At 45.5% G+C, this 25746-nt stretch overlaps 1 protein-coding gene across 3 annotated transcripts in view; it reads right to left on the reverse strand.

Annotated features, from left to right (window-relative positions):
- Positions 1–25746, reverse strand: part of TBC1D2B (TBC1 domain family member 2B) — an 89604-nt gene that overhangs the window by 21317 nt on the left and 42541 nt on the right. For all 3 annotated transcript variants that reach the window (XM_069560068.1, XM_069560070.1, XM_069560069.1), the window contains exons 4-7: positions 10323–10486; positions 6717–6949; positions 5638–6033; positions 685–795 (exon numbers count right to left, since the gene is read on the reverse strand). In XM_069560068.1, the coding sequence (XP_069416169.1) occupies positions 685–795; positions 5638–6033; positions 6717–6949; positions 10323–10486 (904 nt within the window). The remainder of the gene's footprint in view (positions 1–684; positions 796–5637; positions 6034–6716; positions 6950–10322; positions 10487–25746) is intronic.

A 25746-nucleotide genomic window follows, 5' to 3' on the forward strand; every position in this document is an offset into this window, starting at 1 on the left:
ACCCCATGGCCTATACAGTGCACGGAATTCTCCAGGCCAGAATACTGCAGTGGGTAGCCTTTCCCTTCTCCAGGGGATCTTCCCAACCCAGGCATCAAACCCAGGTTTGCATCAAACCCGCATTGCAGGCAGATTCTTTACCAGCTGAGCCACAAGGGAAGCCCAAGAATATTGGAGTGGGTAGCCTATCCCTTCTCCAGCAGATCTTCCTGACCCAGGAATTGAACGGGGGTCTCCTGCATTGCAGGCGGATTCTTTACCAACTGAGTTATCAGCATAGTCACATCTGACTCTTTCACCAACCCTATCAGATTTAGAGAAGGCATCATGTTCATCACCCCCACTTACAGATACGGAACCGACTCACACAACTTAACAGCATAAACCAAAAAATCCAAACAATCTTAATTTGGGGGACCTTAGAACTGTGTCTAATTTTATTTTTCTGTAAACTTCATTACACCTGTGAACAAAACCCACATCTCAGGGCGTTTCTATTGTCTTCATCACAAAGTGAAATTAAACAGCGCTATCACTATCTACATTTTAAATAAATTTTGTTATCAGTAACCACATCCCTTCAAGCATGGGGGTTGAACTGACTTGAAAGCATGTCCATTTTTGAATGGTTTCTGAACCACATCACCTCCCACCTGAGGACAGAATGTACCCACCCTGACCCACCTTTGCCATCAGATCCCTCTCTCTTCTTTCTGCATTTCTCCGTAGAGCTGCAAGTTCCAAGATTTCCTTATTTAGAAACTTATTTTGGGTTTTGTACCCTTGTAGATTATCCTGTTGGAAAAAAATAAGTTCATCAACTCACACTGGTTGAATGTTGACTATCCTTTATAATTAATATTTTGCTCCCTTACCAATCAAATAGCCCTTTCTGAAAGTGCAAGTCGCTCAGTCGTGTCTGACTCTTTGCAACCCCATGTGTTCTCCAGGCCAGAATATTGGAGTGGGTAGCCATTCCCTTCTTCAGGGGATCTTCCCAACCCAGGAATCGAATCAGGGTCTCCTACATTGCAGGTGGATTCTTTACTAGCTGAGCTACCAGGGAAGCCCAAAGGGGACGCAGTGGCTAGCCCTTTCTAAGTTAGAGCAAGTTCTAAGGAACTGAAAATGATTATTAGGCACTTTCTGATTAAGCTTTATGTCCACCCTTGGCAGGGGAAGGAAAATAGGGACCACTGCATAATGAAGGAGATGGGGAAATAAATCTACTTGATGGTGGTGATTTTTCTCAACTGACCTTAGGAGAAGTAAGTAGGACTTATGTCCTAAATCTATGCAAATATTTTATCTACCCACATTCACTGAGGTGGTACAAAAGGTAATGCCTTGTAGTCATCTTGTTTTTTAACTAGAGAACCTGAACAAATTTTCTGTCCATTCTCATTTTCACTTATCCAGTTTATGTAGAAAAGGCTATACATATATACAATGTTCTTAACTAAAGAATTACACTTAATAATGAATACCTATAGCCTACAATGTATAAGGCACTTAAAGAGATTATGTTCCTCAATTTTTTTTTACATTAAAAAATTTCAAACTTATGGAAAAGTTGGAAGAAAAGTACAATAAACACAATATACCCTTCACCTAAATTTGCCAGTGGTTAGCTCTTGACACGTTTGCTTTATGTTTTAAGAGAACATCATAAGGACTTTCCTGGTGGTCCAGTGGTTAAGAATCTGCCTGCCAAAACAGGGGACGCGGGTTCAATCCCTGGTCCGGGAAGATTCCACAGGCCACAGAGCACCTAAGCCTGCGGGCCACACCTAAGCCTGCGTGCTCCAGGGCCCATGTGCCACAACAGAAGCCGCCACAACGAGAAGCCCGCTCTCCACAACCAGAGAAGGCCCACGTGCAGCAACGAAGACCCAGCACAGTCAAAAACAAAGAAATAAAGAAGAAAAAGGAGCGAACATCACAAGCTAGTCACAAGTTCACCAGGTCCAACTAAAAGTTCAGGTCTGGCAGAAGCAGATGCTGTGTGTTACCTTCAGCCCTTCAAACTCTGAGCAAAGGAAGGGAAAGGTAATCTTTGAGACAATTAGGGCAGTGATTTCTAAATGCGCCCTACCAAATCCAGTCTTTTACAAATGTGTTTGTCCCCTACTCTGTGTGAAGTTCCCGAGGAATCTCTGATTCCTCAACCTCAGGAGGAACTATTCACGGTATCTCCAAGGGTGGTCAACGAGTACCTTGGTCCAAGGCCAAGGCAGTCAAGAAAGGCCCTGACCTCTTTGCTGTTCCACGACAGAGACCACAGCCCCTCCCCAGGGATGTGTCCAGAGATGCCTGCATCTCCAAACTGGGAACCACTGTGGCGGCATACAATCTCCCTTGAAAACACAGAAGAACTGAAAATGTTCCCACAGTCCCTGTAATCGCTAACACTTACAGAGCAGCTAAGCCTGGAAGAGACCCTCAATCTCACTTAAACCTCACAACTCTACTCTTTGGCAACTGCTCATCATCTCCGTTTCCTAAATGAAGAGCTGAGTCACAGGGAGGCCGTGCGATGACTAAGTGTGGGTCTGGGAGCCAGGCCTGCTGGGCCTTTGGCCCGGGTGCTTGGCCCCAACTCCCATCTGAGCTCTGATCCGCATCACACATTCTCAGTCTCAGCAAGAACACATTATCATGGCAAGGACTGGGGACAGCCGCTGTCAGACCCTGAAGGAGGCCCACAGATTTCCTTTTCTAATCTAAAACATGACGTTCTCCTTTCTTCTGGTGTCTGGAAGCTCTCGTATTTGCAAACAATGAACAAACATCACCAAAAGGCAGGCTGACTGAAGGAAGGTGAGCTAGAGGGCAACTGAAGAATACACTGGACCGTGCTGGGCAGAGACTGGGCAGTACAAGGTGGGTCGGGGGAGCAGGACACATGTCTTTGAGTTAAACTTCGTGCTTGAGTCTAAGGAAGTCCTGACAGCGCACCTCAAGGACTCCTTCCCTAGAATGACGATCGTAGCCCTAACTTAGACTCTAGCAGGGGACTTCCCTGGTGGTCCAGTGGTTAGGAATCTGCCTTCCAATCCAGAGGACGAGGGTTCCACCCCTGTCAACGAACTAAGATCCCACATGCCGAGGGGCAACTAAGCCTGCACACCACAGCCACTGAGCCCACGCTCTGGAGCCACGAGCTGCAACTACTGAGCACACACACTGCAATGAGAGATCCTGCACGCTGCAATTAAGACCTGATGCAGCCAAAGAAATAATGAGTAAAACAAAACTCTATGGGATACCAGGTGTTCTGTGAAGGCTTTACATGGACTACCTCTTTAAACCCTTATAAGACTCTACGAGGTGAGTGCCATTTCGCAGATGAACACTGAGGCAGAGAGGTGAACCAGCCTGCCTCAGGTCAGAGTTAGTGGTAAGCCTGGGTTGGAAGCTCAGTCTAAACCACCTCACCATACTGGGCCACATCCCCTTTCTCACTGGTGTTTATTACAGTTGTGATTCTGCTTTTTTAATTTTTGTGCTTTCTAAACTAAACTCTGAGCTCCAGGAGGACAGAGACCGTCTACTTTGTGCAGAGTGCAAAGCCCACCACATTGCTGGCTGGCTGGCTGGCTGAATGAATGAAAGAGTAATAAGCAGGAAAAGCTGTATGTAGGAAGATATTCAAGGAACAGCAAATCACAGGGAAGAAGAGAAAGGGTGATAAATAATGGTGACAGAATCAAAAGGCGAACAGTCTGGAACCCCCCCCCCCACATGCCCCCACGCACCGTGGTTCCACTCCCTGGTGAAACGTGCTCCCCTGCAGAGCACCACTCACCGCAGCCTGGAAAGCAAACACCCTGGTGTTTCTCTCTAAATCCTACAAAAACAGATGCGCTTGCAAAGCATAAAATTCAGGTGAGGGACTTCCCTGGTGGTCCAGCGACTAAGACCCTGCCCTCCCAATGCAGAGGGCCTGGGTTCAATCCCTGGTCAGGGAACCAGGTCCCACATGCTGCAATTCAGAGTTCACAGCAGGCGACTAAAACCCCATGTGCTGCAATGAAGGTTGAAGATCCCATGTGCTGCAACTAAGACCTGGTACACCCAAATAAATAAATACAAACAATTAATCATAAAAAAATTCAGTTGACCTTAAATAACAGACTGCAAAAAGGGATGTAAAAAAAAGACTATAAAAAGGGACTCTTAAAAAAAAAAACAGTAAAAAAGAAATGTATATTTAAGGTTGGGTACACTCTAGCTTGCATGTACACACAAAACCAACTTTTACTGGCAACACTACCCAAGACCTTTTTTTTTTTTTTTTAACACAGCTATTTTTGTAGCAGTTATAATTATAAAGCATAGAGATTGAGGGCTTTGATGCTGCTGTTGCCCTTTCGGTTTTTCTCACCAATAAATCCTTCTGGCCTCACATTTCTACTGGGGGCTGTCCCTAAGAAGTGGTCACCATGGGAGACCACAAACATATTCCAACAAAGTCGTCTATTATTCCAGAGTTTTACTTTCCACTTAAGAATTATCTTTAAGGTCCAGGCATGACTATTAGTCAACCAGTCGACTGACACTGCATGACAGGGACTGCTAGGCATGAAGCAGGCTCAGTAATGATCTCAAAGTAGCAAACCTTTGCCCTTCAAGGATAAACCGCATTTGGGGGACAAAATACCCTCAGTGCCACATTAACTGCAGCCAGGTGAGGAAGACTTTGGTGGGACCGATAGTTGCAGACCTGTGTGGGGACAGCTGAGGTCTGGGTTATACCAAATGCCTCTATCCTAGGGGACACTTCTCCACCTGAAACTTCTCCGAATCGAGAGCTGATGGCAGAAAAACTTCTGGGACCCTCTTGGTGGCCTGGCTGAGGTGGCCCAAGGCTTCTCGGCTCTCCCCTGGGGCCAGGTGGGTTTCTCCACAGGACACTTGCCTGCCCCCTGCTTCCCAGCGTCCTCTGTGCTCCTCCTGCCTCATCCGCTGGTCACCGCCCCAGGTGTGACAGGGAGAGTCACCTCTGGTCAAGAACCCGCCTCCCATCCCCAGGGGCAGCCCAGAGAAGCACAATGGGAGGAGACTCTGCCCTCCCTCCTGGGCGTCAGGATGCTCCTGCCTTAGGCGTGGGGGCCACTGACTCTGTGCAGGCCCTTCTCCCAAGTACGCTGGGAGCCAGGGTCCGCTTCTCTACCTGAGCCCACACCAGCTGTCAGGAACGGTGCTCCCTCACCTGGCCTCCACTGTGTGCCAAGGCAGCTGTGCCAGTGATGCTCCATGCATGAAAGAAGGCAAGAAACAGCTGCAGGAGGTTACGTGGAATAATGAAGTTCTAAGGGTGCATAAATAGAGAAGTCACAGCTGCAAGGGAGGGGAAAGATCTGAAACTATTCTGAGCTATGGCGACATCGACGGACGCAGACTTTCATTTTCCAAGGAAGCTTCTTAGGAAACTAACAGCTCTCTGACTAGAAGTCTTGTGACACTTGTGTTTTTTTTTGTTTGTTTTTAAAAAGAAGGGCACAGCTGCTCTGCTGTCCCGCCGAACTAGCTCACCAAGGCCAGGTGCTCTAGAGTGCCTGCCATCAACGGACAGACTGTTAGCGGATTGTGGGTTTCTTGTTCCCATAACCGGAGCCCAGGCCCTGCTCTTACTTTCAGCCAGTCCAGTTCCAGCTGGTCCCTGCCCGTGGGGGCGGCCGCGGGAGAGCCGGGCACGCAGGTGGGCGAGGACGCGCTGCCCTCGCACTCGCTGAGCTGCCGGGAGAGCTTCATGATCACCTCGTCCTTGGCCTGGATGGTCTCCATCAGCATCCCCAGCCGCTCGCTGAGCTCACCCACTTTGCTCTTCAGCATCCTCACTTCCTGCTGAAGACTGTCTTTCTCCTGGTTGAACCTCTCCAGCTGGTTGGTGAGGCCCAGAATCTGGTCGTCCTTCTGGTGCAGAAGCCCCAGTGTGTCCTGTGGGACCCCATCGCAGAGGCGACTGCTTGTGAAGTACTTGTCATACTGGGAGGACCGCACCGTCTGCTGCAGCAGCCGCACGAGCTCCTGGGAGCCAGGGAAGATGGATCAGGGAGCAGGGATGGGAGGAAAAGCAGGGATCATGACAAGTCTACACGGAGCAACCATTAGCATCTGAGCAAATGCAGAAATTTAATGGAAACAGCTTAACACCCAACTTCTTCTTGAAGGATCTCAAAAATTAGAGAAGGAAAAATAATTGTTCCATAAAGGCTGTCTGCAGAGAACAATGATAGGAAGCAGGAAATGGTGGACAGGCAGACTGCAATTAGCAATGGTTCCCAGTGAACATTCATCCGTATTAAAACATCTGAGCTCTAAGTTCACTGATCTGCTGGGGAATTAAGTATAATTAGGTGTGATCAGCTCAAAAAAAAGCTGCTGTTTAACAGGATGTGGAAACTCTTACAAACTGTTCACAGGGCTTGGGCTGGAATTATGCTCAAAGAGAGTGGGCGAGGTGCAGACGACACCCTCCCCAGTTCACTCTGAGGGTCTTCACTCTCCTCAGAATTTCAAGTATCTATGAATAAACGATCAAGCAGAGCAGCAGTGCCTACGTCAGTGGCCATGGCAACATGTAACTCTTAGGGGAAAAGCACCTTCTGGGAAATAACAGAGCCAGAGAAACAAGAAAGCCGGGTTTTTCTCCTCCGGTCCCTGGCCTGCTGATGTGAGATAAGATATAAACGCTGAGGAAGGAGAATTACCTTCTGACTGGCTAAGTCTTTTCTTAACCTTTCTAGCTCTTCCTGCTGGTTCTGGACAAGCAGCTGCATCTCAGAGGCCGGCTTGCTGGCGCTGCCACTGCCCGATGGCACCTCGGGTGAAGGGTCACCAAGACTGTGGCGATTTTTGTATGATCCAATCATTTCTTTCAAAGGGCGCCTTCCTTTATAGGGAATACGTCCAAAATCAAAGGGAAATCCTGAGCCAGTTATTCCTACATTAAAAAAAAAAAAAAAAGCTTGTTTTAAGTTCAACCCTGATCTTCCTTCCGGAAATTCCAGTAAAATACATTAAAATACATTAATATCATCATCTAAGGAGTTCTGTGCGCATCACTGTGCTCCTACCTCGTTCCTGATAACAACCAAACTTAGAACCAAAGACGATCTTTCACATGAACACTTTTAAGGAAAACTGTCTCTATTTGATGGCTCAATTTTTGCACTGAAAGAGAAAGTGTTAGTCACTCAGTTGCGTCTGACTCTTTGTGACTCTGTGACCCCATGGACTATAGCCCACCAGGCTCCTCTGTCTATGGAATTCTCCAGGCAAGAATACTGGAGTGGGGGTTGCCATTTCCTTCTCCAGGGGATCTTCCCTACCCAGGGATTGAACCTGCGTTTCCCGCACTGCAGACAGACTCTTTACCAGCTGAGCCAGCAGGGAAGCCAAGAAAGTTTTCCCTGACTAGGAACTGAACCTGGGCCGCGGTGGTGAAAGTGCTGCACTCTAGCCGCTAGACCACAGGGGAAGTTTAATGTTTAATGCTCAATTTTTGCATTAAGACAGGTGAAAAAAGTTAGACTGTACATCAGTACTAATGAGGAATCTATGACAAAACTGTACTATACCTCTCTTAAGATTCTTTTGTAATATTAAGTTTGTTTCTCAGAAGATCCGTTCTAAGCCTATATGTTCACATCACCATTTTCCAATTTCAGGTGCTTTGAGGACCAAAGAGAGCGGGAACACAGACCAGGGAAAAGCCCGGTTGCTCCAAGTTCCTACAGCATCAGCACCCTGGGCACACAGCATCCCTTCCCCTGGCGCCTCAGTGAGGACAGGGCCAACATCTACAAGGCTAGCAGGCAGGACTTAGAGATACACTACGGATCTTGGCTGCTTGCTTTCTGCTCATCTGTATTTACTAAAAAAGAAAAAAACCCACAAAACCCCCAAGTTTATGTTTTCTTAATTGTAAATCCATTTTATTCTCTTTCTTAAAAATACTGAGATAGCCAAATAAATTTTAGTGTAGATGGATTTGAATATATATTAAAAATGTAAAGAGGAGACACAGGAGGGCATGCTATACAGATTCCATTTACATAAATTTAGAAAGCAGGCAAAACAAAATCTATGATGTTAGGAGTCAGGATGGTGGTGGGGTGGAGGGGGTGGGAGGTGATGCAGTGACTCGAAGTGGTCTGGGGATGGGGGCTGGCCCCTGGCACTGTCCTGTTTCTTCAAGTAAGTGCTGGCTACATGGATATGTTCACTTTGTGAAAATCCATCAAGCCAAACATTTCTGACTAGAGGGCTTTTCTGCATGTACACAGATTAGCTTGCTACTGCTATTGTTGTCCAGTCATTAAGTTGTTTCCGACTCTTTGGGACACCATTGACTGTAGCCCATCAGGCTCCTTTGGGATTTCACAGGCAAGAATACTGGAGTGGGTTGTGATTTCCTTCACCAGGAGATCTTCCTGACCCAGGGATCAAACCCGTATCTCCTGCACTATAGGCAGATTCTTCACCTCTGAGCCACCGGGGAAGCCCATGGAGATTAGCTTACTTCCCATGAATAACAGGGACAAGAAGCTGGTGGGCTGACTCCTGACTCACAGGAAATATCCATGAATCAACAAGATAAAAATCAGAGACACCTTTGTCTCCCTGTGTCTTTCACATGGGCTGCCTCTCAAAGGGCCAGGGGCTGAGCAGAGACTAAGAAGGCACTGCCCTCCAGCAGTGCTGGCAGTTCGTGCCTTGATCGAGTCACTAAGCCTCAGTGATTCTTCCCTTCCAGTCTTGCTACTGTGCACCCTTCCAGTTCATCCCTAGAGTCTCTAGGGGAAATCAGAACCAACAGTATTTACCTTCAACAATCCAAATCCCCAGCCCCAATCCCTGTTCCTCCAGGAGGCTTTCCCAGTTCACAAGGAGCCCCTCTACGGGGTGCCCCTCCAGCTGTGCCACGCGCTGGGCCACAAGGCATGCTCAGCTTGGCCATATCTTCACCACGTCACACTGGACCATAGGCTTCCATGTGACCATCCTGCAGATCACAAGGGAACTCCCCACCAAAGCAAGTCCTGGTGGTCCTTTCCCACGGGACAGAAAAATATTGCCTTTAGTGAACATATGCTCTCAGTAAGATTTCCTAAAACTCTGCCTCCTATTCCTGTTAGCCTGTGCCAGAAGCGAGCACAAGGAAGAATTTCAAAATTATTTATTGCTATTTTACATTTAAAACATTGATATTCCCTCAATGGATCCATGGCTGTGGAACCATGAAAGGCTGCTTAACAAAATGCTGATGGAGAAATGTAAGAATGAGTCAGGCTGACACCTTAAATCCTGATGGACCTTAGTATCACAGAAAGAGGGAAAACCAGATATTACATCTTCCAGATGTGATTCAACAAGAAATAAACAACATCCCCAGCCCCTACACCAACCCAAAACATACTCTAGTCATAATTAAAAGTCAACCCTGAATCTGTGCAGGCCTCTGCTCTAGCGACCAGTGTATACGGGAAACACCACGTACAGTGTAAACAGCGTATGAGCAAATACAGGAATGGAGGAGCCTGTTACGTGACCTTACAGAAATACAATCAGCAAAACCCAGAATGTGGGCAATTCCTCAGCATGAAGACTCTGGTTCTTCAACAAGCAGAGCGAGGTAAATGAAAGACAAAAAGAAAACAGAGAGCTGTTCAGCCTGAAAGAGACCTAAAAAGACACACAACTAAACACACCTAGGGGCCCTGTTAGCACCTCACTTGCTCAGGCCAACTGCCAGAATTACAGAACAACTGGGGAAGAAGACAAGCAGGACTTACCGTAGCTGCATTTAGGTTTAATGGTGAAGCCATGGTTCTTTTAAAGAATCATCTCTTAGATATACATACTAAAATGTTTACACATGCAATGGATTAATATCTAGAATTTAATTTAAAATAACCCAGCTGGTAGTAGATGCCAAGGGGCAGGAGCTCAGAGAAGAAAGAAGCCAAAGCTGCAGAATATGACACCACATTTTCTACTTTTGTGTGCATTAACACATATCTGTAAATAGAAAGTTTTCTTTTTTTTTTTTTAAATCAGTATTTCCATAAAGAGCACCATGACTTCTGGATTTCCCATTTCCTGAAAAAGTCTCAGAACCACAGGACAGGACATTTATTTATTTCTGTGACATCTCATTTTTAAGCTTTTATATTTTGTTTCCCACAGAGAGAAAACAGCTCCCACTGGGTCTCATGCTCCTAGTGGTACCTGTGACCAAAGGGCCTCCAAGGGCATCGGGGGCTGACAGATGGCAGAGGCGAGAGTGACGATGACAGGGCCCACGTCCATACCTTTGTTTCCTTCAGGCGTCTGCTTCTTCCTCTCCTCCTGCACCATGGACTCCTCCAGTTCCTTAGGGCTTGGGTCTAGAAGCTCCCACTCTTCACTGGTGTAAAACACACTCCTTCGACTATCATTATGCCCTCTCCCAGGACGGAAAGAAGACATTGAGTTTCTATTGGGAAAAACAAAATGTTCACCTTTTTAAAAAATGGCAAGACAAAATGTGATGTCACATATGGACATGAATTTGAACAAACTCCGGGAGATCCTGAAGGACAGGGAAGGCTGACATGCTACAGTCCACGGGGTAGCAAAGAGTCGGACGCCACTTAGTGACTGAACAACAGCAGCAACAAATATCACATATATACGACAGGCAAAAACTAAAATATGATCATAGCAAATGCTGGTGAGGATATGGAGAAATGAGAACTCTCATACACTGCTGGCGGCATGTATAAATTGGAACTATTACCAGGGAGAACAATTCAGCAACATACAGATAAATTGAAGAGGTCTTTACCCTAAGGTCCAACAACTCAGCAAGAAACTCTTCAACATGTACACAAGGAGACACAAGCAAGAACATCCACTGCATCACTGTTCATGTTAGCAAAGACCCCGACACCTACACATCTACTGACACGAGGGTGAACCGCAGCATATCCATAGAACCAAATACTACACGTCAACAAGCGAATCTGTTCACTCAACAAATATTAATTAAGGGCCTACTACGTGCCAGGCTCTACGTTTGGGATTTGCTAGTGAACAAACAGTGTCAGACTTTATTTTTGGGGCTCCAAAATCACTCCAAATGGTGATTGCAGCCATGAAGTTAAAAGACACTTACTACTTGGAAGGAAAGTTATGACCAACCTAGACAGCATATTCAAAAGCAGAGACATTACTTTGCCAACAAAGGTCTATCTAGTAACGGCTATGGTTTTTCCTGTAGTCATGTATGGAAGTGAGAGTTGGACTGTGAAGAGAGCTGAGCGTCAAAGAATTGATGCTTTTGAACTGTGGTGTTGGAGAAGACTCTTGAGAGTCCCTTGGACTGCAAGGAGATCCAATCAGTCCATTCTGAAGGAGATCAGTCCTGGGTGTTCACTGGAAGGACTGATGCTAAAGCTGAAACTCCAATACTTTGGCCACCTCATGCAAAGAGTTGACTCATTGGAAAAGACTCTGATGCTGGGAGGGATTGGGGGCAGGAGGAGCAGGGGACGACAGAGGATGAGATGGCTGGATGGCAGCACAGACTCGATGGACATGAGTTTGAGTGAACTCCAGGAATTGATGATGGACACGGAGGCCTGGCGTGCTGCGATTCATGGGGTGTTGGAAAGAGTTGGACACGACTGAGCGACTGAACTGAACTGAACAGAAATATTCTGGTCCTTGTGGAATGTACATTCTTTTTAAGATTACATGAAGCACACAGACAAATATTCTTTAAATGCCGAACAAGAAAAGAAAGAAAACAGAAGCACGACATGATTCATGTTATTCAAGATAATACTACTAATAGACATCATTATACATACATATATAGCAAAACTTTAAAAGTCCGCATAAGAATGATAATTATCAAATACAGAATACTGGTTACTTCCATGAAAGGCAAGAGAAGAATGAGATTGTGGAGACAAGAGAGGATTTGTTTCTGTAAAGTTTTAATTTGTGCTTTTAAAAGTGCAGCAGAAATATGACAATGTTACATAGTTTGGTAGTGGTTACCCAGGTAGTCAACTCACTACAATCTACACTTGCCTGTGTGCTAAAATTATTTCATTAAAACTTCTAAAAACTAGGTTGGGATTTCTACTTCCAGTAAAGATGGACTAAGAGGAACTAGATTTACACAGTCATCTGAAACAACTGACAAACTGAACAAAGCAGAGGAAACAATGATTTTCAGACACTGGACATCAGGCTGCACAGGGCAGTGGCCCCTGAGAGGTGGAACACAAACAAGGCAAGCCCTTCCCCTGTCCAAGGACGGCGCCTAGAGACTTCCAGGCCACAGGGCTGGCAGGGGGAATGCAGGGGTAGCTCTGCCATGAATTGATAAGACAGAGATGGTACTCCCAAGACAGGTGGGGTTCAGAGGGCATAGTATTGGAGAGAAGGCTGTACAGAGGGCTACAGAAATGTCAGAGGGTTCCTAGGTCTCCAGCTGAGTAGTACCAGGCTTATGTGTAAAAAAGTTACCTGAGAATGAGGAAAGAACTCCCTACAGGAGCAGAGGGAACTGTCCCTGAGGCTCACACAGAGCCGGGAATACCGTAAAGCCCCACCAGCCAGAGTGGACTCTCCTGCAGCATCAGGGAGAGTACTCAGAAGGTTACTGATGTCATCCCTGGACTAAAGGCCGTTCTTATATTACCTGAAAAGCTTAAACATGACCTTCAGAAGTTTTAAACTGTTTCTGAACAATTAAGCTACATTCCAGAACAAAGCTTAAGAATATACGCAGGACTTCCCTGGTGGTCCAGTGGTTAGGAATCCACCTGCCAAGGCGGGGGACATGGGGGCGATCCCTGGTCTGGGAAGATCCCACACGCCAAGGGGCAACAAAGCCTGTGCGGCACAACTACTGAGCCCGAGAGCCTCGAGCGTGTGCTCTGCAGCAAGAGAAGCCACCACAAGGAGCCTGCGCACCCCAGCGAGAGAGTAGCCCCCACTCGCTGCAACCAGAGAAAGCCCACACACAGCAACAAAGACCCACCACAGCCAAAACTAAATGAATAAACAAAAGATACGGGTATGTACGAACACTACACCGAAAAATCTAGCACTTGGGTAACTCATAATACTGATGTGCAATAAAAAAAAAATTATCGGCCCTGCAAAGAAGTAGGAAAACAGAACTCATTTTAAGGAGAAAAACCAACAAACAGACTCAGAAATGACAAGTAATGAAATTAGTAGAAAAGAATTTCAAAAGTTATTAAAAGTGTTTCCCCATGTTTGAGAAGCTAGAAGAAAAGCTGAACATGTTAAATAGAGATATGAAAGATGTTTTAAAAATTCAAATCAAAACTTCTAGAGATAGAGGAAAACATAAGCAGAATACTGTGACATAAATTGCAGCAATGTTTTTTTAGGTCTGCTTCCCAGAGTAATGGTAACAAAAGCAAAAATAAACAAATGGAACATAATTAAGCTTAAAAGGCTTTGCACAGCAAAGGAAACCATACACAAAATGAAAAGACAACTTACAGAATGGGAGAAAATATTTGCAAAGAATGAAACTGACAAGAGATTAATTTCCAAAATACACAAACAGCTTACAGTTCAAACAGCTCAGTATTTTTAAAAACAACAACACAAACAGAAAAATGGGCAGAAGACCTAAATAAGGCATTTCTCCAAAGAAGGCATACAGATGGCCAACAGACACATGAAAAGATGCTCAACAGCTGCTAATTATCAGAGAAATGCAAATCAAAACCACGATGAGGTATCACCTCACACCAGTCAGAATGGCCATCAACAAAAAGTCTATAGATAACAAATGCTGGAGAGGGTACAGAGAAAAAGGAACCCTCCCTCACTGTTGATAGGAACGTAAATTGGTGCAGCCACTATGGGAAACAGTATACAAGTTCCTTCAAACACTGAAACTAGAGTGACCATATGATCCAGCAATCCCATTCCTGGGCATATATCCAGAAAACATGAAAACTCTAATTCAAAAGATACATGACCCCAGTGCTCACTGCAGCACTGTTAACAGTAGCCAAGACATGGAAGCAACCCACTAAATGCCTTTCAATAGGTGAATGGATAATGAAGATGTGGTGTGTAAATACACACACACACACACACACACACACACGGGGCTTCCCCAGTGGCTCAGTGGGAGAGAATCCACCTGCAATGCAGGAGCCGCAGGAGCTGTGGGTTTGATCCCTGGGTCAGGAAGATCCCCTGCAGGAGAGCATGGCAACCCACTCCAGTATTCTTGCCTGGAGAATCCCATGGACAGAGGACCTGATGGGCTACAGTCCATAGGGTTGCAGTCAGACACAACTGAAGCCACTTAGCACACACATACACATACATACACAAACACAATGGAATATCACTCAACCTCCAAAAAAAATACTGTCACTTGCAGCAACATGTTTGGACTTAAAGATTATCATACTAAGTGAAGTCAGACAGAGAAAGACAAATATCATATGCTATCACTTATATGTGGAATCAAAGAAACTAACACAAATGAATTTATCTATAAAACAGAAACAGACCCACAGGCACAGAAAGCAAATTTACAGTTATCAAAGGGGGAAGGAGGTGGGGAGGGATAAATTAGAAGTTTGGGATTAGCATACACACACTCCTGTATACAGAATAAACAACAAGGACTGACTGTATAGCACAAAGAACTATATTCAATATCTTATAATAACCTATAATAGAAAAGAAACTCAAAAGAGAATACGTAACTGAAACACTTTGCTATACACCCGAAACACAACATCATGAATCAATTACACTTCAATTTTTTAAAAATCTAGAGATTTTCTATGATGTCTATGGTGAAAATATACTTGACAGGATTCATAGCAGATGAGACACCACAGAAGGAAAGGTTAGTGACTGTGATGACAGTGGAACAGAAACCATCCAAATAAAACAGAGAAGAAAGACAAAAGAGAAGAAAGGGAGAAAATCAACAAGCATGGTACAATGTTAAGCAAGTAATAATGTCAACTGATGTTCAACAAGGATGCCAAGAAATTCAATGGAGTAAAGACAGTCTTTTCAAAAAGTGGTACTACAATTGGTTATTTGTATGGGGAAAAAATTAACTTCAACCCTTACCTCACATAACATAAAAATTAACTTAAAATACATAAATGAGTAAGAATTAAAACCATTGAAATTCTAGAAGAAAAGAGGCAAGAAAATATTTGTGACACTGGGTTATGCAAAGATTTCCTATACAGAACACAAAAAACACAATCTGTAAAACATTAAAATGACAAAATGAACTTTATCAAGATTAAAAATATTTCCTTCTTCGAAAAATATTTGCAAAACCTATATCTGATAAGAGACTTGTATTCAGAAAATACAAAGAACTCTTACAACTCAATAATAAAAGAACGAACAACTCAATTAAAAACTGGATGAAGGACCTGAACAGTCATTTCTCCAAAGATACACAGATGGCCAACAAGCCCAGGAAAAGATACTCAACATTATTAATCAACAGGGAAATACAACTTAAAACTGACGTGAACCACACCCACCACAATGGCTAAAGGTAAAAACACTGGTAATGCCGAGTGTTGCCAGGGAAGTGCAACCACTGCAAAGGTCATGTACGGCTAACGGGAACAGAGAACGGGGCAGCCACTGCAGGACAACAGGGCAGTATCTTAGCAAGTTGAATACACACTCAACTAAAGAGCTCAACAATCCCATTCCCCCATATTTACCCAAAAGAAATGAAAATACGCCTACACACGGATGTATAACTGCAGCCATGAAATTAGAAGGTGATTGCTTCTTGGCGGGAGAGCTATGACAAACCTAGACAGTGTGTTAAAAAGCAAAGATACCACTTTGCTGACCAAGGTTCACATAGTCAAGGCTGTGGTCTTCCCAATAGTCATGTACGCAAGTGAGAGCTGGACCATTAAGAAGACAGAGTGCCAAACAATTGATGCTTTCAAACTGTGGTGCTGGAGAAGACTCTTGAAAGTCCCTTGGACAGCAAGGAGATCAAACCAGTCAATCTTAGAGGAAATCAACCCTGAATATTCATTGGAAGGACTAATGATGAAGCTGAAGCTCCAATACTTTGGCCACCTGATGCAAAGAGCCGACTCACTAGAAAAGACCCTGATGCTGGGAAAGATTGAAGTCAGGAGGAGAAGAGGGCAACAAAGGATGAAATGGTTGGATGACATCACCGATTCAATGGACATGAACTTGGGCAAACTCTGTGAGATGGTGAGGGACAGGGAAGCCTGGCATGTTATAGTTCATGAGGTCACAGAAAGTCAGACATAATTTGGTGGCTGAACAACTACACATAGGACTTGGATGTGAATACTCAGAGCAAGCATTATTTATAATAGCCACAAACTGGATATAAACCAAAAGTCTATGAACTGGTGAATGCAATGAAAAAACAAAGAGCTATAAAAACACTCAACAATATAGATGAGTCTCAAAAAGATGATGCTCATGAAAGACAAATACAAAAGACTACACACAGCACGACACCATACACACAAAATCCTTAAAAATTCATATAAAGGGGCATGAGAGAACTTTATAGGGTTGTGGAAATGCTCTATATTTTGATTATAGATGTGTTTACATGACTATGTATAATTTCTAAACTCCATCAGCCTGTACACCTAACATAGGTAAATTATACTTCAGTAAGGTTATTAAAATAAAGAAGAGGAAGAAATGTGCATCTTTCAGAGTTTTCTGAGGCAGATTAAAGGTAAGGGGCGGAGGTAGCTTCATCTCTAGTGTGAAACAGATGATATTCTCATATGAAACAGTCATTTTTTCAATGTTTTACATTTCTCAAAGCATGATTTTTTTGCCTTGTTTGAATTTCATATCGAAGCACTTTAAGAATTTAGAAGAAATGTAGAGAAATTACTTAATACACTTATGTTTCCCTCACTCTACTGAAATTCACAGACAACTGCATAGAGGAATTCCCCAAGAAATTCCCCACTATAACCCAATATGCAATGTTGTGGTAAAGTCCGATTTTATAAAAATTATATCACTGGGGAGAAAGCTATTTCAAAATAGATGCTCAGAAGAAAAAGAAACTCTCACAAAAGCTTCATGTAATTTTTCTCATTCCTTTGATACAACTGCTGGTAGAGGCATCCCTGGACCCTCTACACTGTTAAGTTTCCCTGGCCCTGAGAGAGCCAAGGTCTCACAGCAGCTTTCACTCACATGCCACATGTTACTTCCGTCATCATCTATTTGAAGAGTTAAGTTCTTCTTGCCATTTGCCTGAGCCTTAGAACTATGCTACTCAGCTTGGACTTGGAGAGCAGGAAAGAACTGAACTTGTCTGGGGAGCGAGAAGAGCGATTTACATGACTTAGGACTTCCCCAGCTTGGCCTTGTCATTCCTACCCTGTCTCGGGGCCCACACGTGCAAACACCATGCTCTCCTCACCTGCAGCCAAGGGACTGAGCCTTGGTTGGGGGAGGTACCACCTGCCAAGCCTTAGGTGATGAAGAAACGAGATTAGGCTCAAAGCAAAAGCCTCTTTAAGCTGAAACACTAATTGCTGCTTTTTGATCTTACGTGGTGAGAGCCAGTTCTGTGACTGTGCCTCATGGGGGTCAGTAGAGTACACACTTCTCAAGCCACTCGTCCTGTCCTCTCCAGTCAGCAGGGGCCTCTGCACCAGTCAGCATCCTGCCAGCGCACTACTTGCGAGTTCACAACCAGTTTAACAGGGTTCTGCTGGCTGATGCTCAAGGCCATTCTCATTCAGTGCTTGTTCTTCAAAGAACCCAAGGTCATTTGACAAACCTTTGAGCAGAACTCCTGCGTCCTTCCAGGCACTGTATTAGGTGCCTGCTGTTTCGTTCAATAAACACTCAGCTACTCTGATCTGAAAGGTAAAGTCAGGGACCACGGGACAGCCAAATGTCACCTTGATGGCTGCAGTGTTCAGGCTGAACTTCTACAAATGAACACCAGCAACAACACTGCAAATCAACTGAACTCCAGTGAAAGTTAAAAAACAAACAAAAAACCCAAACACCAGCAACTATATAATTAATAAGGAAACCTCTGTTTCTAGGTTTACATGTTTTAATTCAGTTTTTCTACATACAGTTTAAAAGGTTTATTTAAAACAGTAATAATTTCAATATTCATTTCAACTCTGATAATCAGCTAGAATCTTATAGGCTGACAGAATGGCTGGAAAAATACCTCATCAAATCTTTCAAGAGCTCAAAACTCCACAAACACCCTGCACAGCCACGCTTGGGGCTCTATCTCCACCTTGTCTACGGCAGGAAGACAGCTGCAAAAGGAGGGCAGGCTACCTCCGGAGTGAATCAGCTCTATCCCTCCTGACTACAAGCCCCACCAAGAGAAACAAAAAGTAGGGGTGGCGGGGCTCTGCCTGGCAACAGCTATCCAAGGCTGCAGTGTCTCCTCTTGTACACGTCAATTATTCAGAGAGATTCTCACAAGGATATGGAGACATGTGTACAAGGACACCAGGACAATGTTATTTGAAATGATGTATTTTTTTAAAAAAGGCATAAATAACCAAAAGGGACTTACAGACGTGACTGGGATCTCGAGATGAGGAGGCTACGCTGGACGATCTGACATAGCCCTGAATGTCATGATCATAAGTGTCCTTATAAGAGGGAGGCTCAGGAAGATACCACTATAAGAGGAGGAACTGGCTAAGGGACCAGGGAGGAAGAGTAGGGCAATGGGCCCATGGGCCGAGGAATGCTGGCAGCTTCTAGGAGTTGGCAGAGGCCAGGGATGCATTCTCTCCTGGAGCCTCCTGAAGGAACCAGCCCGCTGACACCTTGACTTTAGCCCAGTGAGACTGATTTGGACTTCTGGCCTCCAGAACTCTAAGAGAATGAATTCCTGTTGTTAACAACCCATCGAGTTTATGGTAATTGTTAACAGCAGCCAGACAAACAAATACAGCTGGTCTCCAGCAAGCTGCTGCTGCTGCCAAGTCACTGCAGTCGTGTCCAGCTCTGTGCGACCCCACAGACGGCAGCCCACCAGGCTCCCCCGTCCCTGGGATTCTCCAGGCAAGAACACTGGAGTGGGGTGCCATTTCCTTCTCCAATGCAGGCAAGTGAAAAGTGAAAGTGAAGTCGCTCAGTCGTGTCCGACTCTTAGCGACCCCATGGACTGCAGCCCATCAGGCTCCTCTGCCCATGGGATTTTCCAGGCAAGAGTACTGGAGTGGGGTGCCATTGCCTTCTCTGGCCAACAAGCTACTGCCCTTAGAATCATAGGCTTTGCAAGACTACTTTTTGTTACAGTCCATATTTCAACAGGCACTGATGTTTGGAGCATCATGTCTAAAGTTAAAATATATTTACTGCTGATATAATGACTTGGGAAAGAAGTGTCACCAGAATGGCCCTTTCCAAATCATCCTATACATTTAATATGGATAATGAGTTCACCAATTCTAAAGTCATCAGAACAAACATCTAATAAAATGTGCACTGGACTATATCATGATCTTTTACTTTGTTCTAGTTTGTTTCACTTTTTCTATTTCATATTCAGTGCTCCCATTTCATTGAGTTTATGTTTTCCAATTTCTCCATCTCTTCCTTTTTTTTTTTTGATGTTCTTTCTCAAGCCTTTACCAAGCTCAGTAGAAAAGCTTTTGTATACATATATATATAATATGCATAATATATACCCTACAAAACTTATGGATTTTTGCCTAACTAAAAAAATTATGACATTTTGATTCCACATTTGACTTAGTGTGAATAGAATGCTAGATTTCTAATAAAAAAAATAGATATGCAACAGTTTACTGTATAGCACAGGGAACTATAGTCAATATCTCATAATAACCTAAAACAGAAAATAATTTCAAAAGTAATATATGTGTATATGTGTAACTGAATCACCACGCTATGCACCTGAAACACTGTAAGTCAAGTACACCTGAATAAAACACATAAAGAAAAAAAGAAAAATATATAAATTGGGGTTTCCTATGGGAAAGATTGAAGGCAGAAGGAGAAGGGGACGACAGAGGATGAGATGGCTGCATGGCATCACCGACTTGATGGACATGAGTTTGAGTAAGCTCCAGGAGTTGGTGATGGACAGGGAGGCCTGGAGTGCTACAGTCCATGGGCTTGCAAAGAGTTGGACACGACTGAGTGACTGAACTGAACTGATGGGGGGGAGGAAAATGTGCACTGCCTCCAAAAAAACAAGAATCAAAGTGAAAGTAATCTCACCATAGAATTTCCAGGCAGGTGCAGCTCTACTGGCTCCCTGGCGCCCATAGGACAGACACTCCCCCATCACTTCACCGGGGGCCTCCTGGCCTCTTCAGCAACTCTTCAGTCATCACCTCCACTCAGCACTCTCCACTCCCAGGGCAGGAGCTGGTGAACTCATGAGACCCTGCTCTGTCTTCCACACCTTTGCAAAGGCGTCTCTGCACTTGCCCTTTCCTTTGGCAGGTCCCACCTGACACTTCAAGCCCCAAGTTAAAACTCATCCTCCACGGCACATCCTTGCCCTCCCAAACCTCTCACCCGCCACCCACTCAGTGCACGCAGGGAGGGTGACACGCTGGGTTCAGCCTTCAGTTGCACCCTACAGTGCCTGTGACAGGACTCCTTACCTGCCCGCCTGTCTCCCCGGAGGACTGTAAGTACCTCAAAGGCAGGGAGGGACCACCTCTTATCCAAGGGAGCACGCCTGCCACACAGGAAGGGGATAGAAGACACGAAGATGACTGGAGAGTGGGGGTACCCAGCCAGGGCCAGCCTTCAGAGCAGTGTTTCTCACACTGTGGGCGGCAACCCATTAGCAGGTCAGGAGACTGAATTAAGGAGCCACAAAGTCGATTTTGAGGGTCATGATGAGAACTGTTTTAATACACTGGAAGAAAAAACAGTACTTAGCCTTACTAGACCGAGAAGGCAGTGGCACCCCACTCCAGTACTCTTGCCTGGAAAATCCTATGGACGGAGGAGCCTGGTAGGCTGCAGTCCATGGGGTCGCGAAGAGTCGGACACGACTGAGCAACTTCACTTTCGCTTTTCACTTTCATGCATTGGAGAAGGAAATGGCAACCCACTCCAGTGTTCTTGCCTGGAGAATCCCAGGGACTGGGGAGCCTGCTGGGCTGCCGTCTATGGGGTCGCACAGAGTCGGACAAAACTGAAGCGACTTAGCAGCAGCAGCAGCAGCAGCAGCCTTACTAGATGTTAATAGTTAAAATTTTATGAAATGTCTGTTTTGTGTGCTTACAAACACTATGCAGTTATGTATGAACAGATATTATTTGCTGTGGATTCCCAGTCAAAAAGGTAAACAGTGCTTCCTTAGAGAGAAAGCCTTTCCCAGGAGGCCAAATAGAAAATACAGCACCCAAGGAACTGCAGTCCCCGGCAGGAGGGTATGGACAGTGCCACCCACACGTGTTCAGGGCTGAGGGCAGAAAAACCCTGAGGAGCAGGGACAGAGAATGTTTCTGGGCCAGGAAGGGTACGGAGCCTTTCATTCACCATTCCTTCCTCTAGCGGGCTGCAGACACCCGCCACACACAAGGGCTCATGTGCAGAGCTGGGGATACACTCGGCCAGGACAGACGGGGTCCCTGCCCCTGGAGCTCCCAGCCCCCACCTGGGAGGTGGGCCACAGACAAGAACGCAGAGAAACAGAATAATTCTACGCGGAAGTGAGGATGTGAACAAGCACAGGGGTGAGCAGAGCGAGGCTCCTATGAAGGGTGACCAGGAGTCACCAGGAGAAGGGAGTCCTCCCAGCAAAAAGTCAGCCTGAGGCAGTGCCTGTAGGGAAGACAGCGTGTTTCCAGAACTGAAAGAGGCCAAGCAGGCCTGAGACTGGGGAGGGGTGAGGGGTGGGCGGGTAGGAGGCGGAAGGGGGCGATGAGCCCTCTGGCTCTCGAGGCCAAGTTCAGCAGTACGGCCTGCAGCCTAAAGCGAGAAGACTCTTCCTGCAAAGCTTGAACTAGTGGTGAGAACTGACTGAGGTCACTGAGAGTAGGGCTCCTGCCACACGTGGGCCCAGGCCCTGCAGAGGGTAACAGGTGCTGGCAGCTTCCCCTTCCCAGCCCCCAATTTTAAATACCATGGCAGACATGGGCCAATCTTGTCCTCCCTTGGTGGCTCTGAACAAGGCACCTAAGTTCTCTGCTTCCTGTGTCAAGGAGGATGACCACACATCCCAGCCAGGGTTATATGCCACAGCCATCACTCCTATCACAACTGCAGCGATTTTCAGAGTGGTGTCACACAACCATGCCCCTTCTGATGCGTGGGTTCCTGGAAGTGCGTGGCCAGTGGAAGTGGCGAGGACAGCTGGGACAGAGGTGCTGAGTGTGAACCTCACTCCCAGGAGACGTCAGCAAGGACTGGGCACTGATGCAGCAGGGTGCAGAAAGCCTGGCCAGCTTGTGCAATCACTGAAATTTCACCAGCCAGGGAGTTGGTCACCCTCCTCCACACTCACCTCTCTGGGAGGCCAGGCTTTAAATCATCAGTGTGCGACACCAGTATGGTGACTAAATTCTTTCTTGGTATTAACACAGCTCAGCTTTATAGGGAAAACCACAGATGAATACCACGTTACAGCTACTGGGCACAAATGACTTCCCCAAATTCACCGATCATCCCCCTGCTTTAGGCCAGGCCCTCTGCTACAGACAGGCTGAGCCACCAGCCATGGTCCTAGGCAGCCAAACCAGAACAGTCTCCTGAGAGCACCAGCCATTCACAGGAATAACTGTATCTACCTGACCTGAGGGCTCAAGAGAGGAGCAAACACCAAAGGGTCAGAGCAGGGCTAGCGGCAGGGCCAGCGGAAGACCCATCAGAGGCAAGACTGGAAGGATAAGGACACTTTCTCGGCCAACTCAGTCTCCACACCCATCGTCCAGATAGACACCCTCTCCACTGATGGATAATAAAGACCCACTTCACTTACTGGCTCAGCAGAGGCAGGGTGATGACAGCGGCAGCAGTACCGGCAGCACTGGGTCGGGTAAGCACTCTCTACTGAGCACCTACACTGAGTCAGACACTCAGCCAGGCAGCTTTTATTAACCTTCACCTTCACACCCAACCAATAGGGAAGGGTATTCACACACACACACACACACACACACACACACACACACACACACACGCCAATTCACTAATGGAGAATATAAAGCTCAGGGAAGTTAAGAAACTGGCTCAACATCACACAGCTAATGAGTAGCAGAGCTGTGATTCCAAAACCCAGGCTGATTATAAAGAGCACGAGCCGCAGCAAGACCCCACTCCCGCCGCTCACTCGTGTGTCAGGCACAGCTGAGTGCCTGGACAGACGCAGAGTCCAGACCCACAGAACCACAGGGCCGTGCTCACCGTCATCACATAACCTATAGCACGGCTGCAGCCCGAGCACCTCCCACGCATACCCACTTTGCTCGAACTCTGCACAGCTCCAGGGCACACAGTCACACTCCCACTGCCGAGCATGCACACTCACACAAGGATCAGCCAGAACTGCACACAAGAGCCAGTTCCTTTAAATGAAGTGATCTGGACCGTTAGTAGATTAATGCAAACACTGGTTAAGGCAGGAAACCATTTAACAGTAACTCAGACACATGGACCGGTGAAGGCACACGTAAGCGTGCACTGGTGTGCCAGCCCCCTGAGGCAGGCCAGCCAGGGCTTCCTCCTGAGTCTGGGGCTACTGACCATGGCTCCCTGGCGTCTTTCTTGGATAAATCACACCCATGAGGCGTTATCTGACTTTTCTAAATGTGTTTCGCTTCTTTTTAAAAAGTAGATTAGGGACTTACAGTTGAGAAACAATCTAAGCATAGAATCTTTACAGGTTTTGAACAATTTTTTTTCTCCTATCTTTCACAACTGTGTCACCCACATCCTGGTAATTTTTTAGTGACTCACCTTTATCAAATTTCCCCCAAGCATTTAACTTGCTTTTTCACAGAAAAAGCAACTGATTTTAATATGTTATGGGTTTACTAAGTATTTCACTCAATTATATAATTACAATAACACGTACATCTAGTTAGCATTAACTAGTTAGGAACAAAGTCAGCCGACTCTTGGTAAGTTTGCAGTTGGCTGGTGGGAGTAGGGGCACAGCGTGCCCTGCAGTAGCCCTTAATCTCCTGCAGTCATTGAGGACCACGGCTCTATAGAGACAATTTAAAATACCAGGTAAACAGGGCAGCTGGTGGAAGCTGGTTAGGAGAGTTTCAACTGTATTGATAAATAGAATAAAAACATAGCAGACAAGCTTTCAATTATCCCTTAAGCCCTGATGACATTCTAAAATACCATCTAAATTTATATAAAATATATATAATTTTTTTATAATACAGAAATTTGTTTTAATATTTCTATGGTCATTAAGGGCTTCCCTGGTGGCTCAGAGGTTAAAGCGTCTGCCTGCAATGCGAGAGACCTGGATTTCGATCCCTGAGTCGGAAGATTCCCCTGGAGAAGGAAATGGCAACCCACTGCAGTATTCTTGCCTGGAGAATCCCATGGACAGAGGAGCCTGGTGGGCAACAGTCCACGGGGTCACAAAGAGTCGGACACGACTGAGCAACTTCACTTTCACTTTATGGTCATTAAAACCTCAAAACACACAAAAAAATCTCTGTGCAGCTGAAGTATTTTACTGAATATTTAAACCCTTTTAAAGCACGCTGCAAACAAAAAAAGAAAACAAAAACCATAAACATCTAAGATCCATATGCCAATCAACAAACATCAGGGTTTTTACAGAAAGTGGCCCCCTGGACCACCATGGAGAATGGTTTTGCTGTGGGCTGTGTCTCCCCCAACAAAGGCAGCAACTAACCCTCATCTAGTACTTAGTGAGGGTCAGGTGCTGCTCAAAGTAGTTTATACGCATTAAATTATCATCACCATCATGTTGATCTCCCAGAGTATGTGTGATTATTACCCCCATCTTACAAATGAAAGTTAAGTAATCTGCCCAAGTTATGCAGCTTTAAGTCACAGAGCTGGGAACTGAACTTGGCTGGCTGGTTCTTAATCACTGGGCTATGGTGGGAAGGCACAGCTAATAGAAGATAACTCCTAGTGTGACCTTCAACCCTGAATGTGAACTGTCATTGTTAAAGCTAAGGTGACACATGCTCACTTTCTCAGGGGCAACACACTCCATAATCAGAAAGCCCCCAATGTTACGGGTCTGTCTCCCCCATTCCATTATCTAACTTTGAGGGCATGGAACTAGTCAGGCATGAAAATCTGGCAAATCAATCATTTCCTAAATATGTTCTTACAACAAGAGGTGAAAGGAACACTGGGCTCCAGTCAAGGCACCAGGGTGCCTTTCAGATCTTCCACACACTTGCTATGTGTCTTGAGCAAGTCACCTTACTGATAGGGACAGAGAAAAGGGGTACAGCAGGTGATTAAATAGTTAATTCCAATAAGGGACAGTAATTACAGAAAAAAGTATGGGAGATCCCCGTAAGTTGATGACCACTCAAGAAAACAGGTCTGCCTGGCAACAAAACCATGGAACAGAAGCCTAAGACATGCCCCTAAACAATAAGTCAATGGTGGGATGAGACCCACATCCTACCCAGTGATGTCAGTAAGCTAATGACCCCTAGACATGCTCTCTGCACACATAAA

The sequence above is a fragment of the Ovis canadensis genome, chromosome 18 (assembly GCF_042477335.2).
Source record: "Ovis canadensis isolate MfBH-ARS-UI-01 breed Bighorn chromosome 18, ARS-UI_OviCan_v2, whole genome shotgun sequence".
NCBI lineage: Eukaryota > Metazoa > Chordata > Mammalia > Artiodactyla > Bovidae > Ovis > Ovis canadensis.